Here is a 16,500-nt window from a genome sequence, read left to right as displayed (position 1 = left end):
CGCTAAGTTGTTCATATGGGACCTCCTATCTTTTAGCGCAAGTCTCCGTTGATAAGCGAGACAACGATGATTGGTGACATTGTGCCAGCCAAAGTCACGAGTGATTTTTTGCCACCCCAAGAATTTGAATCATTTTTTTACATTTTTGTTAATTTTTCTTACCACTATAACAAACTATCATATTCATGTTCTTCAAAATATATTTTTCCCTGTGTGGAGCCTGACTCTTTTTTTGAGCCCAGGGAGTTCACCTTGTTCTGTGTTCATGAAGCCTTCCTTGTCTTGTGTGCCTAGGTTTGCCTTGTTCTGCATACGAGTTGTCCACATCATTTTGCGTGTCAGAAGCCCGCCCTTTTTTGTGTCCACGGAGACCGCGTCGTTTCGATGTGCACAGAGCCAGCCTTGTTTTCTGTGTACATGGCTAGTCTTGATTTGTGCGACGTATCCTGCCTCCTTCCATGCACAAGCATTTTCCATGCTAAAAGCCCACATCGTTTTCTATGAGCAGAGCCTGCCTTGTTTTGCGTGTCATGGTTCACCTCGTTCTGCATGAGCTGAGTCCATCTCATTTTGTGTGCGTCGAGCCCGCCTAATACCCATGTTTTTTGACAAATTTTTTTTATCTTCGCAAAATATTTTTCCTAAGCATTAAGTTGAACTTTTTAAGGAATTTGGAAGCAATTTTACAGTTTATTGAGCAACAAATGCATTTTAGTGGAATATTTGAGCCGAAAACTAAAAAAATAAGTGAAAAACATAATAGTGAGTCCTAGAACATTGTCAAATGGGGTTCGACACTCAAAACTTTCAACGGAAAGTCTCAACTTAACATCTTTATAATGTATTTGGAAGCGGATTTACAATTTATGGAGCAACAAGTGTATGTTTGTAGAATATTTAAGCTGAAATGTAAAATAATAAGTGAACAATATAAAGATGTTAAAATGTATATATTTTAATTTTTTTTAAATATTAGAGCTGTTAAAATCACCTGTGGGTGAGGTTTAAACAAAAAATAGCAAAATTTTATTTTGTTAAATAGTCTTTTACCCTCTTTTAGTTGACAAAAAAAATTCTATTAATACGCCTATCTATTGCCAATATTAATTTCTCAAAGAACCAATCTGATATGAAAACGTAACCTATCCAGAAAGAGTTAAAAAGTAATTTATCAAATTTTAATTTTGAATAAATTTAAAATTTAGAACTTTGGAGAAAAAATAACAAAAACTAAAAACTCCCACGTTAGTGGTTTCATGGTTATGCTTCATTTTTTTTTTTTTTTTTTTAAAGTAAGTTTTTAATAAAATTATAAATTAGTTATTTAATTAAAAATTTTAAAAGGCATAATCTACTATAAAAAAGTCAATTGCTAAACGCACATGTATGTGGCAAGAGATTAATTACTGTAAAATGTCGAGATATTCAGTTTGTTTTTGTTGTTCTTAACTGCCGAGACAAACAAATTTTGTAAAATAAAATTAGCGTGTGGTAAGAGGCTAGTAGTTGTAAAATGTAAGAAATTCACTTTATTTCTGTTGTTCTTAACTGCCTAGAGAAACGAATTTTGTAAAATAAAACCGACAATTTATTGTTTACAATGGCTGACATTTTTGTTAGAAATACCAAACAAGTTAAAAACATTCCTGTTGTTAACTTGTTATTTGTTTCAAAGAGGCTATTTTAGATGGCTGCGGGTCTGTTGTTACAAAACTCCCGAGTCTCCACCCCTCCCCACCACGCCCACCCCAATCCACTCAGCCCTGAAAGCCACTAAGCCGGCCACCCCTGCCTCACTGGTCGCCATCCCACAGCCCGCAAATCCGACGCTGTCCGAAGACGTTGACTCTTCAGTGGGATCGGCGTCCTCGGCAGCAAGCTGGAAACACCCGAGGCTGTCCGAAGACGTTGACTTTTCAATGGAATCGCCGTCCTCGGCAGCAAACTTGAAATACCAGATGCTGTCCGAAGATGTTGACTCTTCAGTGGAATCGTCCTCGGCAGCAAACTGGAAACACTCGGTCCTGTATTTGTCATTCCTCTGCTCAGTCATCTACTTTTTTCAATCCCAAATCTCTCACAATTTGCTAATCGGCCATCGGCCTGTCAGGGTTAAAAAAACCAGCCCAGATCTTCCCCTTCGTTTCCGGTCCGACGGAACCTTCAAAATCCTGCAGGTAATTTACTCATCGTATTCTTATGCTTATACTGTATGATCTATAAGATTAACTAAATGATTAGGATTTTAATGGGGTTTTCGTTAATTAAGGTGGCTGATATGCATTACGGGAATGGAAGGTTGACTCGCTGCCGAGATGTGTTGGACTCCGAGTTTGACCGGTGTTCTGATCTCAACACCTCCCACTTCCTGAGGAAGATGATTGAAGCTGAGAAGCCTCATTTCATTGCTTTTACAGGTACATTTTTTTTGTTTCTCCGACATATGTTTTATGATTTTTTGTTTTGTTTTTGTTTTTGTTTTGGTTGGCTGTCTGAGTTTTTAGGTGTATATATATATATATATATATTTTTTTTTTTTTTTTGTGGATATTGCTCCATGATAATTTGATTAAGATGCTAAACCAACTTAATTGGTTATCAAAGCTTATTAAACATCTAAACCAAGAAAAACAGTCACATCAAAGTCCACACAAGGATGAATGCTTAAAACTAAAACTTGTTGATTATCTCTAGGTTATATATTAGGTGCAGCTCTTGCCTCTGGACCGTCATATTTTTTTACCTTCTATACCAAGGCCTAAGTTCTTCATGCAGCACATTATTTACGAGGTGGCAAAAAGTTAAATGTGGCCTTAGTTGGTTTAGGAACAGAATTTTTTGCCATTCTACCGTACCATACTATTACCATACCGATTTTGTGCCATTTTGTATGCCAAATGGTAATTTTATCGAACCAAAGATATTTGGTATGGTATTGGTATCCAAATCCTACCGTGTGTATATATATATATATATATAGAGGGAATTGTAATATAATACTAATTACTAACATTTATCTTTAATATATTTCATTTAGTTTGCAAATTGAAGTCTTCGACTTCTATTTGATTTGGTTTGGTTTGTAACCCTAATATCTATAATCCTTGATGTATGGTTTGACTCGTTAAATGTGTGTGAAATAATGATGAATCTTGGTTGTATAAAGCAAAAATCGTTTTGGGCCTGAACAAAAAAATAATCCTATAGCAAATTGGTACAACACCATCACCATACATGTCAACCGGATTTTATGACAAACAGAAATTTGGTATGTCAATGATACTAGATTTTGTCATACCAAAGTTTGGTATGATAATTCGTATGAGGATTTTGGTATGGTAACCATATTGAACCCACCCAATTCATGCATCCAACGAAGCCATAATCCGGTAAACTTAATTCCTCAGTTATGCAAGTGTTCCTAAGTGAATGTAGGCACCAATTATCTGAAAAGAAAGCCAACTGTACTTATAGTTTACAATGTGTTATGGCCCAACTTTCAACTGCAGACGCACACACAAGTATCGGTTTTGACTCGGTTCTTGCAAACAGGAGATAATATATTCGGGTCAAGCTCTGTTGATGCTGCTGAATCCATGCTTAGAGCATTTGGTCCTGCCATTGATTCAGGAGTTCCGTGGGCAGCAATTTTAGGAAACCACGACCAAGAATCTACGATGACACGTGAGGAACTGATGTCTTTTATCTCACTTATGGATTATTCAGTTTCGCAAGTTAATCCATTAGCTGAGGATCTCTCTAAAGGAGGAAGCGCGAAAAACATTGATGGATTTGGCAATTATGATCTGAAAGTATATGGTGCCCTGGGATCCTATTTGGCAAACACAAGCATCCTCAATCTTTTCTTTCTTGACAGTGGAGACAGGGAAACTGTTGAAGGAGTTCAAACTTATGGTTGGATTAAGGAATCTCAACTCCATTGGCTTCGCGACATTTCTCAGGGATTTCAGGTATACTTTCAACAAATACAATGCATAAGAACAATGCGGCTGCATTTTGTTTCATTTGTTCTGGTGATTATGAATTGAATTGAGAAACTTTTCATACTTGCTTGGTAAAGTGAAATTTTCATTAAAATTCACATATTCATTTCCGTATTTAGTGGAAATGTGTTCCCTATGTTTTCAAAAAACATTAACAACCCCCCACTCTTGTTTGCAAAATTGCAATTCCATACCTGCATCAAGTTGTTCATATTGTATTTTGTATGATTTGCTCATCATGTTCGTCCTTTCCCCACAAGGGAGGTTTCATTAGATTTAGATTTCATTAACATGTTGCAAGAAACATACTAACAGGGCCACATTGGATATCTAGATCGCTCAGCAGAGGCTTTTCCTCCGGACAAACCACCAGCGCTTGTATTTTTTCATATCCCAATTCCAGAGGTCCGGCAGCTGTGGTACAAAAAGATTGTTGGCCAGTTTCAGGAGGCTGTGGCATGTTCAAAAGTGAACTCAGGAGTTTTGCAGACCCTTGTATCCATGGGAGATGTGAAAGCCGTGTTCATGGGACACGATCATACCAATGACTTCTGCGGGAATCTTGATGGTATTTGGTTTTGTTATGGTGGGGGCTTCGGGTACCATGGTTATGGAAACGCTAGGTGGCCAAGGAGAGCAAGGGTCATATTGGCAGAACTTGGGAAGGGAAAGAAAGGCTGGATGGGCGTTGAGAGGATTAAGACATGGAAGCGTCTTGACGATGAGAAACTGAGCAAGATTGATGAGCAAGTCTTGTGGAAATATGAACCATCAGGATAGTCCCGATTCATAAGGTATCCTATTTCTACTAAAAAAATTCTTTTGAGGGTTACTTTTGAGCCTGCAGTGGAAATTAAATCGAACTATTTTGGTTTTGCATTGCAATCGAGGGAACACGTAATTATTCAAATAATCACTCTTCATTGGTAATTGAAAAAAAAAATTGGTATTTCAAACCGTTGAGGAAGTTTAAAACCTGTTGACAAGAGGATGATCAAATGCAATACTGTTTAGAGTGAGCATGTGTATTAAGGAAGTAGGAACTGCTAACTAGGTCGACATTTTTCTTGTCCGTTTCAATTTTCAGGCACTAGCAGAGGAACTGCCCATGTGCCCTCACGAGTTTTTCTGTACACTGCTTGGTTAGTCCGACCCTAGATTCGAGTGAATGGGGAGCACCCACAGTAGACCTTGTGAATATAAATGAAATTCACCATGTTATTACTTGTAATCCAAGTGGGGAATTATGTACGGTTCTTTAATTAAATTTGTGAAATGATATGTTATTTCATTGATTGATTAACGTAGTTTGACGTTAATACCGTGCATCTTTGATTCATGGATTTGATTAATTGACGTGATTGTGGAGTGTCGTTGGATATGATTGTTATTAATACGATTAGATTAGTTGATCAATGTGACTAGAGGACACTATTGTGCTTTGTTGATTCTTTGATATATTACATGCTATGAATTGCGATTTTATGTTGAAACATAGTGATTTATATGATGAATGAAATATAAACCTTGATTGTCATGTGGGCTCGTTATGTAGCTTGAATCGAATAATTCATGCTTGTCAAGTCCAAATGATTGATTGAGGAATGTTATGCCTTTCGGCTTGAACGGATTGTGATGTATGTCAAATTGTAGCGAAGGGTGAACTACGAATGGCTTGATATCCTTTTAGGGTACGTAGGCAGTCTAACGAGGAGGCTAGATGCAGCCATAAAGTATACGAAAAATTACAATGTGATTCGATTCTCGAGTTAAGCTTTGCCATATCCCGGAGGCGGGGTATGTTAGATATACATGTAATTAGTAACGTCACGTGTCTATCTTGAACGTATGTCAGGATCGGGACGTGACAGTTTATACGTCTTAGTAAATTACTGTCGACATCTTTCTGTTGTTTTCGTCTTGATAAACTTGTTTTATTTGGGTTGGAGGGTACCCCTCTCAACTGTGACCTTATGGAATGACCATATGTATTTGTTCACTCAATGTTCATGTTTGTTGTTTATGCAGTGAGAAGATGTTTGTAATATAGTAATGTCAACCGGAAAACAAACTTGATTAAGGCAAAAGCATCAGAATTTCACAACTGTCAGGCAAATTTACGCGGTTTTCATTTCTTTTTCTCATGTAAATATTTGTTTGTTTTAATGAATAACATGCTGTGATTACATTCAGAAGGCGAATGTTGTGTAAAAGAAATGCCTTTTTTGTTTCATTTGGATTGTGGATGAACTTTTTGGGCTACATTTTATGTCATCCTTTCAGTGCTTCTGACTAAGATATCATCACTACCTAAGACAAGATATATCGTCACCGCTATTATAGGATCCGATCTGTTGCAACCACTAATGCCCTGTTTGAGATTGGTCCTATAAGGGCTAAAAGTGATTTTCGACAAGCATAAGTGCTTCTAACTGCACTCTGTAGAAAATTTTAAACGCACGTCTTGGAGAAGCATGCGTTTCATGAAAATTTTCTACTAGTTAATACTAAAATCACTTTTAGCAAATATGGTTCTGACTAGAAGTGCTTTCTGCAAAAGCAAGCTCAAATCAACGTTAAGATTTTGGGTTCGAAAGAATTAGAGTTTCATCTTACAGTGAACAGCAATCAGACTTGGGAGTTGTTACTATCAACAAAGATTTGAGGGGAAAAGAGATCTCATTACTTAATCAATACCAAACGTAATACATGCTATGAATTAACCTCAAAGCTTCTAGTCTTCTCCTCTCCTCGGGGACCAAAAGATAGCAACAATGAGCGCCTATTTGTTTCGACAGATAAGATCAAATTCTCTAGGTTAGTGGATGAGAAACGCGGGAGCATATCGACTGATATTCCACTCCATTCCCTGCGTTCCATTGGTACCAAAAGGCCAGTTGCGACCGTGGTATTAAATCGATGCAGCTTAGTTTTTGTGCTGTTTTTCTTAAATCCTGCAAAACAATCCAAAACTTTCTTCACTCCATTTTCCCTCGATGGACTTTTCCATCAGATAATTAGAATGCACGAAGACATTTCAAACCGGTAATAGGTTTGTCAAAACACTTCTCGAGAACTTGGTTAGATTAAACTGTTTTTTCGCTGTCTGTAAGCTGCAGATCTTTTTATCCTTCTTTTTTGGTGGGAACTGGGATGACATATGTCACCAGTTGAAAGACCGGAACTTGTGAAGGACTTGGTAAAGACAGAAGACAGACAACAAATTTCAACATCAATGTACTTGATATGTATGTGTTCTACTGTTCCTCTCTGATCATCAGTAGCCACAGCAAGATCTTTTGAATTCATAGGTAACAATTCTCTCTTTTCTGGATTTCAATGAATTTGATCATGGGTTTTCGCCCTAGTGATGTCTACTTTAGCCTTGCCTAGTGTAGTGATTCAACTTCCATGGCGAATGAATTTTTAGTTTGTAATCTTCTTTTACAAGAAGGAATTTTTTTGAGTTTTGTCCATTGTTTGTTTTGAACTCTTCATCTTATGTTTATGATTTTTGGGATTCTGGCATTGAATATCTGATGCAATATTAGGATATTGAACGTGATTCCATGAACTTGTAAAAGATACCGATCGAGGTACAGTCTGGTTCAGCATTCTGAATTGCAGTTTCTTTCCGAATGCAAGAGATTCATTGTATAAATTTCAGTTTTAGCTGCAATGTGACTCCAGCTATGGTGATAGCATAAAAGAGATTGATTAAAGACTTAACTTGAGAGTGAAGTACCACTAAGATGGTTACGAGGCTGATGACAACAATGTGCTTTGTTTTTCGAAATCACAAAGGGGACGGCTTACTTAGTGACAAAAGGTCACAGAACAGATGAAATATCAAGTACTGCACCTTCTTCAAATAGGCAAGGTTTTCGAAAAAGTTTCAAAGGGATTCTTTCTCAGAAGATTGATTGGCCATCCCCGAGTAAAATCTGCAGAAAATGGATCAAGAATCATCTGAATATGGCACTCGTTTTGTGGATAATTTGTGTTGCTGTCTCCGGAGCAATCCTTTTTCTCGTGATGACAGGAATGTTAAACCATGTCCTACCGACGCAGTCACAGAGAAATGAGTGGCATGAGATTAACAATCAAATTCTCAATGCTCTCTTCACTCTCATGAATGTTTACCATCACCCGAAAAGGATATACTGTAAGAACGGAACTTACAAGCCCCGTGAACAGATGAACATTATGGTCGTTGTTGTGTTACTCCATCTGGATTGCTTTGCTCAGTATGCCTTGTGTGCGCTTAACTTGGGATACAAAAGATCTGAGCGACCGCCTATTGGTGTTGGTATCTGCCTTTCAGTTGCAATTGCTGCTCCTGCAATTGCAGGTGTGTACTGCATTGTCAGCTCCCTTGGCACGGAGTATGAAGTTGATAGCGAATCGCAGGATCATATTCTCACAAAACGAACATTTGAATCTAGAAATGAGCAAAAGATTGCTGAATTTGAACCCCAATGGAGAGGGGGTTTATTTGATTTTCAAGATGATATTGCAACATCACATCTTTCTTTTTTCTGCTCCTTTGTGTTTTCAGGTGGAACACCGATAGGCTTGGATTTGGCAACATGTATATGCACACTGCAACATTTCTCCTCTTCCGCACAGCCCCATTTTGGATCCTCAGTTTGGCTGCCTCCCATATCGACAACGAAATTGCAAGAGAAGCCTTGATTTTAACTGGCATTGTCGTTTTGTATATCTGGTTTGCTGTACGGTGGCTTCTGGAGAATCCAAATGAGGAAGAGATTCAACTTGCCGGCGAATAACTTATGCTGTGGAAAGCCTGCAGTAACAGACTTTGATGAAGCTCCTGTTTCCTCCAAAATACAGAGAGAAGAAAATATCGAACCGAAGACATAAAAAGCAAGGAACTAGTGATGAAGCTCTCGGAAGAGTGCAGGCACTATTATGTGTTTTTGATAAACATAAATCTGTTTGAATCTTAATATATACTTCCTCAGTTCCATCATATCCTCTCGTATGTCTTCAATCAACTTTACCTGTAGTATGTTGCAATGAACTATAAAAGTATACTGCACCTTTAATACATATTGGAAATTTGTTTCACGGGTAGAGAATTTGGCAATCAGTGCACCCTCTGGCACTACTGTTGTGTGTAGAAAAATTATGAAAAACGCAATTTGGGGGGCCGAAATTGCTGCTCTTATTTTATCAGAAGAGAACTTAAGGTATTGAAAGCTAAACAGGGTATACCGAAATCGCTACTCCTATTTTATCATAGGAGAATCAAAGGTATCAAAAGATAAATTGGGAGTACCGAAATAAATATCCTTATTTTCTCGACGGCTAACTCACCGTGGTTTGGCCGGAAAATGGCACGAAAGTGACTATATTGGTCTCGAGTTAGCCACTTTCGAGCCATTTTCCGGCCAAACCACGGCGAATTAGCCCTCAAGAATGATATCATTCTCTTTATCTCATTGAGAAGTATGATTTTCGTTTTTGAATCACTCGATTTCGTTGAGTATTGAAGAAGTTATGAACGTTTAAAGTTTACCCAGTTTCCGGCAAGTTTTCCAGTTTTTGCGCAGATCAGTCACTTTTCAGGCTGTTTGCCGGCCAACTTCGGCAACCATTTGGCTTCCAAATAGGTATAATCATGTTCTACACTTTTCTATCTTTATTTTGATATATTATGGGTCAAATTTGGTAAAGAAACGATTGAGTTACGAAGTTTTGAAAATTGTCTAAATTTTCAACCAAGAGCTCAGGACACTTAATGGAGTTTTTAACGGAATGACCAAAATAATGAATGGTGGACAATCTCAGAGACCATTTCTATTGATTTTCAATCTCAAGGACCAAAGTGATGTGTTATGCAAATTTTAGGGATCATTTTGGCTATAAAGACAAATAAACTTAGCATAAACCTTTTTCATAAAAGTATTTTTTTTTTTTTTTTTAGTCAAAAGGAGATTTTATTAAACAACCACCACATAAATTACAAGCAAACAAGACACAAGACACACCTATTAACAAACAAAAAAAGGGCCTAAGACTTAAAAAACAAACAAACAGAGAAAGAGCCCACAGAAATAGTAAAGCCCAAAGAATTGCAATGCAACCGAGAAATTGAGAAGCTTCCACTGCCATTCCACCATCAGCATTCCAGTCCATTCAAGCAAAACCCAATCCACCGTCGCCGAGTAATACCTCACCAAACGCCATCTCTGACCTCGAAAAGTTACTTGAGCACAGTCATATAAGCAGGGGATAGTCGGTAACAGAGTGAGATAAGCTAACTACCTGTATGAAGCTTGAGGAAACCCACAAGCAACACTGCCAGAACCTGCAGATAACAAAGAGAAAGTGGTGGTATTGGAAACACCCGAGCCGGAGTAAACTCCGAAACTCTACACACGATCTTAGTAGGAAACATAGCTGAAGATTGGACCATGGGATAGCCGGGATGAGAAATACCCTTAGGGTTAGAAGAATTGGGCAGACTAGATTTAAGGAGAAACATAGTAAAAGCAAAGAGAGAAGAAGGAAAAGGGAGAGAAGAGGACACGAAAATCGACCCCAGTTGAAGCTAGGGCCAGTGCCACTGGTGAAACATAGGTTTAAAAGTCTTACACAAACAGTGAGAATGAATCCCGTGTGAAGAGAAAATCTCTCACCTCGGAGAGAAAGTTTGAGAGGCGGACTTTTTCTGATAAGTGAAAAAGATGGGAGTTTTACTGTGCTTGTTTTTACTGCAGTAAATAAAGGAGAACTACATCTTTATTCCGTTTTAACCACACAAAATATGCATGCATAGAGCTAATATCACTATGATTTTGGTGACAACTCGCAAAATCCCCTAATTAATGGTCGTGATGCTGCTGAGGAGTAAACTCAGGTTCAAGCCTATGGTGCAGGATGAAGAAAGTTGAGGTTCCATAAAATTAATTGGTAATATAAGAAATAGCATCCAACTTACTCATAAGCCCATGCAAAGTTCTTCTTCCTATCAATGTGAGATTCATTCTCAACACGTCCCTCACATGTGGCCAATTTTTAAGCTTAACACGTGGACAACATATGTCGTGTGAAGCCACGAAGAAAGTTTAGGTTTCACCATGAACCAATTAGCAATATAGAGAGTAGCCCAACTTACTTATAAGCCTATGCAAAATCATTCTCCCATCAATGTGAGATTCTTTCTCAACACAGGACATTCTTATCATTAAAAAGATCGTACAAACTAAGACATCAACAATTCATCAAACAATTAAATAAATGGTTCCATTTTGAAGAAATTGAAGTGCTTAAACCAAGCTTATGAAACATTAAAATGGGATGACAACTTAAGAATTCGGTCGTATTAGTTTGTTGGGAGAGTCGGTTAAAGGGGATCACATTGGAAGATTTCTCTCCGAGACTCTAATAGGCAATTGAGTTGGGATAAAATGAAATGGTTTGACTACAAACCTATTTATAGACAACCAAATGTTACCATTCAATATATGTAACTCTTGTTGAATGGATGTAATCCTTATAGAGTGTAACCATCTATTCAAGGATTGTACCTCTTTATACATTCATCGTATCCAGTTCAATATTTGAGTGATGTATCTCTTCACTATAAAACAATACCCATTTTTTTAGAGTCACGCATCTTAGCAAATTGGCGTATCTTTTTATGTGAAATCACCATCATATAGATCATTATTATTTCATCAGAGACATTCATTTCATATTTAGAAGTAAAATTTTGAATTTATTAATGACAAATTGGAATTTGTTTTTACCAAGAATGTTTTCATTAATCAAGAACGAAACTTGGATCTTCAAAAACATTTTTACGAGTTGTTCCATTTCATCCGATAAACTACACTTCAATTTTTCTTAACACATCCAAATCATGCACAGTTCGAACTCAAACCTCCAAACCACAAGTACCCTTTATTTAATTTTTCTCCATATCCCATATTTTTTTCTTGCTAATTCACAACATCAAGTCCTCTAATTAAAATTCTAAATAGCAAGCAATAGGGCTGGCAAGGAGCGGTGGAATAGGTCATTCGGCATGCTCTCCCACACAGTGAAGCTCTCCCACCCCTCCAGCTTCAGATCCCTCACAGTCAGCCACGTGTTAAAATACTCCCTGAACTGCGTAATCAACCCATCTTTGAGGGTCCACGCATGGACCCAGTAGGCCTTGGCCCCTTCCCATCCCTCGGCAATGATCACACCATCTCCAATCTCTGTGATGCTTCTGGGCTCGAACCTGAAGTCAGTGTGGCTGGACTTCCCTGTGAGCACGCGCATCATGTGCTGGCTCATTGGGGGGCCATGGAACCACCATTCTAGGTCACTGGCTAGAAGCTTTCCCACTGTGTCTGTTTTGCCGTGTGACAATGCCTTGTAGAGAGCTTCAACAATTGCCTTGTTCTGCATTTTTGGTAGATTGTTAGAGAGGAGAGAGAGATTGTTCTGCATTTTTGGTAGATTGTTAGAGAGGAGAGAGAGAGGAGGGGGGGGGGGGGGTGTTGGGGGTGAGGAGAGGATAGGAAGTTAGCGGAATTAACGAAGAATATTATTGGCTTTTGCTCTCTAATTTGGGTGCATGACAATATGGCTTTATTGGACCACTATTTATAGCGAAACGAGGAGCCTGAAGTTACATGGCTATGGTTTAAGAATAATAAAAAAAATATTTAGATCCCTGTTAAGTTGTGACTGGTCATCGTCTCTCTTCTTACAAATACATCGTAGTTTTATATTTGTATAATTTTTATCTGCTTTAGCGATTTATTTGAGAAAATTGTAGTAATAGTATCTTAACTTTTATTTAATTGTAGTAATGATCCATCAATTAAAAATTTATGATCATTAGTCTCTTAACTCATCAAAACTTATACCTGTAATTTTCTTTTTAATTATTATTAAGCACATAAATAAGAATGATATGCTCAGTTAATTATTTCTTACAAATTCAATCCTTATAAGTAAACATGTTTGTATTTTTTTTTTTATTCAAATCATAACGTACGGATAAGAAGATATACAGCACGAGTAAAGAGCTAAGTAGCCTTCTTGAGAATATACTATTTGTGGTGAACGCTTATTTTCATGACATGTATGATTCAATAGTAAGGAATTGCTCCAAAAATAATGGATGTATCTACTATTTAGAATGAGATATTATTCTCCTTTCGGCTTATTAGATAATGATAATATGTTTTTTTAATGAGATTAAATATAATGACATTTAAATATTGATAAGGCTCTATGCTTTGTGGGACAAAACGAAAGAGGTGGTTGTAGTTCTTTTTAGCTATAGAATTGCCAATGAACACTGAAAAGTTGCTCATGTAACTTTACCTGTGCATCATCATCGAACAATTTTCTCTATTTTTTTTTTTTTTTTGGTCTAAACAAAAATATAGCTCATATATATACATTTTTCACAAAATAAAACTAGACATAGTATTTATACATCTTTATCGTATTTGAACTGTCATGTTAAAGATGAAGATGCCACATCATGACTATAGTTTGTTATTAGTTGTTATAAGTTTGTTACAAATGTAGTTAGTCTTAGTTAGTTGACAGTCAATAGCCAAAGGCTATATATATGTGATTGTATTATGCAGTTATCAATTAATGAGAAAATAATGTTTTCTTCATCTCTAAGAAAACTCTCTCTTTTCTCTCTCTCAAGAACTCTGAGTTTCTATATGGTATCCTTTGCCTTTTGGCTCACGACCGATTCGATCTTCTTTTTTGCTTCGTTTCTTTGATTCTCGATCTCTTCTTGCAATACTTGTCTCTAATTGCAATGGCTTCTCCGTCTGACTCTTCTTCTCCTCATGAATCTCTTCAGAATCCAACCCCAAATCCTTCGTCAAACCCTAATTTGTTGAATTTGTATGCTTCTCTCACCATTCAAAACATCAAAAGCATGGTTCCGATTTAGCTCAAGAGATCCTACTACCTTCCATGGCGTGCTCTGTTTGCACCAATTCTCCGGCACTACAAACTTTTTGGCATTGTTGATGGCACCGAGATGTATTCCCCACCATTTCTTCCAGATCGCTCCATTAATCTAGCTTTCGAGATTTGGTATGAAAAGGATAAGAATCTTTTGATTTGGCTCACTCTCGAAATATGTAATTCCTTTCACTATTGGTGTGTCTTCTTCTCGGGATCTTTGGATCAAGCTTGAGTAGCGTTTCAGTGGTGTCTCTGATGCTCATATCCACCAACTTCGATCTCGTCTTCAAGCAATTCAGAAAGGCACTCAATCTATGGCATATTATCTTCAATAATTGAAAGAAATCTCATATTCTCTCTTTGCTGCTGGTGCACCTATCTCTGATTGTGATTTAATGGCGGCTACGCTTGTTGGATTACCTAATGAATTCGAATCATTCATTGATTCTGTCATGTTACGCTCTCTTCCATATCTTTGGATGAGTTACGTGGCCTTCTACTTACAAATGAGCTTTCAATGTCTCATCGTAAGAAGCTTTCTTCTTCCGGCACTGAACCCTTTCATGCGTTTTCTATTCAATCTTAATCGCCTTTTCTTCCAACTCCACCGCCTCAAATTTATGTTGCTTAACCTCAACATTTCTCTCGATCCAATTCTTATTGTGGAAGGACTACTACTTGAGGCAATCAACATCACAATACTGGACATTTCCATAACAATCGTAGTCACAGAGGCAATTATCATGGCCTTTCATTCAATTACAGTCAAAATCAAAGGAATCAAGGGTTTCGACATTCATTTTTTTTTTCTGGAAATCCAATAACTTGTCAAATTTGTGGATCTACACGTCACAAAGCCATTGACTACTTTAATCGCATAAACCCTGACATTTCTAGAAAGATTCCTCCGGCAAAGCTTCCAGCAATGTATGTTCATTATAGCTCTAAACCCTCACCATCTTGGCTTCTGGATTCTAGGGCTACCTTTCACATTACCAATGACATTGCCAACATTTCTTCATCAACTCTTTACATTGGGAAGGACAAAGTTTACATCGGTGATGGTAAAGGTCTCTCTATACATCATACTGGTTATTCTTCATTGCATTCATCCAATGCTACTTTTAAATTAAGCAATGTCATTCATGTTCCTCAAATAAAACATAATCTATTATCTGCCTATCAATTTCTTAAGGATAATTATTGTGCCTTAAGTTTTGACTCTGATGGCTCTATTGTAAAAGATCGTTCTATGAGGAAGACACCTTTGCAGGATCCAGTTAAAGATGGTTTCTACCTTTTGCAAAGTTGTCCTTCCACTGGTCAGTCCACTGGCTCTTCTCAGGCTCTGGTTAGTGCTACAAGTTCAGTCAAACTTTGGCATAGTCGACTGGGACATCCTTCTTCTGCTATATATCGAAGAGTATTATCTAGTAATAAGCTTGCTATTCAAGGTACAACATCTGTTGATTTCTTTTGCTCCAAATGTGCTATAGCTAAAAATCATAAACTGCCATTTGGTTCATCAACTACATCAACATCTCAGTTTCTTGAACTTTTACGCTGTGATTTGTGGAGACCAGCACCTGTCACTTATGTAAGTGGTTTTAGGTATTATTTTCTTATAGTTGATGATTTTAGCAAATATAGCTGGTGTTTTCCTTTGAAGGCTAAATCAGATGTGTATTCTACCTTTGTAATGTTCAAGGCTTATGTTGAGAATCTTGTTGTCAATAAAATCAAGATCTTGTGTTTGGACTCAGGGTGTGAATTTACAAACTTACTGTTTAAATAATTTCTTCATATTCATGGCATTATGCATCAACTCAGTTGTCCACACATACCAGAACAAAATGGTTGTGTTGAGAGGAAACACAAGCACCTTGTTGAGATAACTAGGACTTTGTTAGTTGAATCTAGTGTCCCACATCACTATTAGGTTGAAGCTTTTACCACTGCCCTTTATCTCATTAATAGGCTACTTATGTCTGGCAATACTAAATCACCTTGGGAGTTGTTGTTTCATAAGTATCCAGATTACTCCAAGCTTAAAGTCTTTGGTTGCAGTTGCTATCCATGGTTAAAACCGTACATTTCTGCTAAGTTTGATGGGAAAAGCAAAAGGTGTGCTTTCTTGGGCTATAGCTTACAACACAAAGGTTATAGATGTTTGGATTTGGACACCAATAGGGTTTATATCTCATGACATGTTACATTTCCTTTCAAAGATGTTAAGCCCATTTCAGCATCTGTTGATCAATCCACATCTCTGTTATCCCCTATTGATGTTCATTTTCCTCTGCCCTCGACATCTATGCCTATTGTACCTGTGTCTGTATCTATGCCTAATGTGCCTATGCACTCTGACTCCTTTATACAACAAAGATCATCCTTCCAAACTGTGCAACCTCAACAAAGCTCATTCTCCCAAACTGTGCATGTGCATTCTTCTCAATCTGCACCAAATGTTCATCCTATGATTACCAGATCCAAAAATGGTACAAACCTAAAGTCTTCGTTGCCACCAGGC

At 37.4% G+C, this 16,500-nt stretch overlaps 2 protein-coding genes, 1 long non-coding RNA gene and 1 pseudogene across 4 annotated transcripts; 2 read left to right on the top strand and 2 right to left on the bottom strand.

The window, feature by feature from the left end:
- The first annotated feature begins 1,624 nt into the window (after positions 1-1,624).
- PAP28 (purple acid phosphatase 28) lies at positions 1,625-6,300 on the top strand. Of its 2 annotated transcripts, none has more exons than XM_068461643.2 (5): positions 1,625-2,177; positions 2,270-2,417; positions 3,553-3,971; positions 4,320-4,798; positions 5,092-5,323. In XM_068461643.2, the coding sequence occupies exons 1-4, from the start codon at positions 1,920-1,922 to the stop codon at positions 4,782-4,784; spliced, it is 1,290 nt and encodes a 429-aa protein (XP_068317744.2). In that variant the 5' UTR covers positions 1,625-1,919; the 3' UTR covers positions 4,785-4,798; positions 5,092-5,323. The 2 variants fall into 2 exon arrangements, with proteins under 2 accessions (XP_068317744.2, XP_068317745.2); XM_068461644.2 differs by lacking the exon at positions 5,092-5,323 and adding an exon at positions 6,033-6,300 and having other exon boundaries at positions 1,655-2,177.
- An 833-nt stretch (positions 6,301-7,133) lies between these two features.
- On the top strand, positions 7,134-9,077 carry LOC137722106 (uncharacterized; annotated as a pseudogene).
- Positions 9,078-9,902: 825 nt separating this feature from the next.
- On the bottom strand, positions 9,903-10,682 carry LOC148697594 (uncharacterized). Its single transcript, XR_015961253.1, has 2 exons — positions 10,296-10,682; positions 9,903-10,219 (listed from the first exon to the last, which is right to left on the bottom strand). It is a non-coding gene; the product is annotated as an uncharacterized LOC148697594 (long non-coding RNA).
- Positions 10,683-11,820: 1,138 nt separating this feature from the next.
- On the bottom strand, positions 11,821-12,582 carry LOC137723750 (wound-induced protein 1-like). Its single transcript, XM_068462942.2, has one exon. The coding sequence runs from the start codon at positions 12,471-12,473 to the stop codon at positions 12,009-12,011; it is 465 nt and encodes a 154-aa protein (XP_068319043.2). The 5' UTR covers positions 12,474-12,582; the 3' UTR covers positions 11,821-12,008.
- Positions 12,583-16,500: the final 3,918 nt, after the last annotated feature.

The sequence above is a fragment of the Pyrus communis genome, chromosome 4 (genome assembly GCF_041283825.1).
Source record: "Pyrus communis isolate YQ-2024b chromosome 4, ASM4128382v1, whole genome shotgun sequence".
Lineage (NCBI taxonomy): Eukaryota > Viridiplantae > Streptophyta > Magnoliopsida > Rosales > Rosaceae > Pyrus > Pyrus communis.
Note: the sequence above shows the minus strand (reverse complement) of the source record. Positions and strands in the feature narration are given on the sequence as shown.

Bases quoted from the DNA above. Each gene is read 5' to 3' on its own strand.
- PAP28 (XM_068461644.2), top strand. From the start codon at position 1,920: ATGGAATCGCCGTCCTCGGCAGCAAACTTGAAATACCAGATGCTGTCC. The intron at 2,418-3,552 runs GTACATTTTTTT...TCTTGCAAACAG, and splicing joins TCATTTCATTGCTTTTACAG to GAGATAATATATTCGGGTCA. The intron at 3,972-4,319 runs GTATACTTTCAA...ACATACTAACAG, and splicing joins ACATTTCTCAGGGATTTCAG to GGCCACATTGGATATCTAGA.
- LOC137723750 (XM_068462942.2), bottom strand. From the start codon at position 12,473: ATGCAGAACAATCTCTCTCTCCTCTCTAACAATCTACCAAAAATGCAG.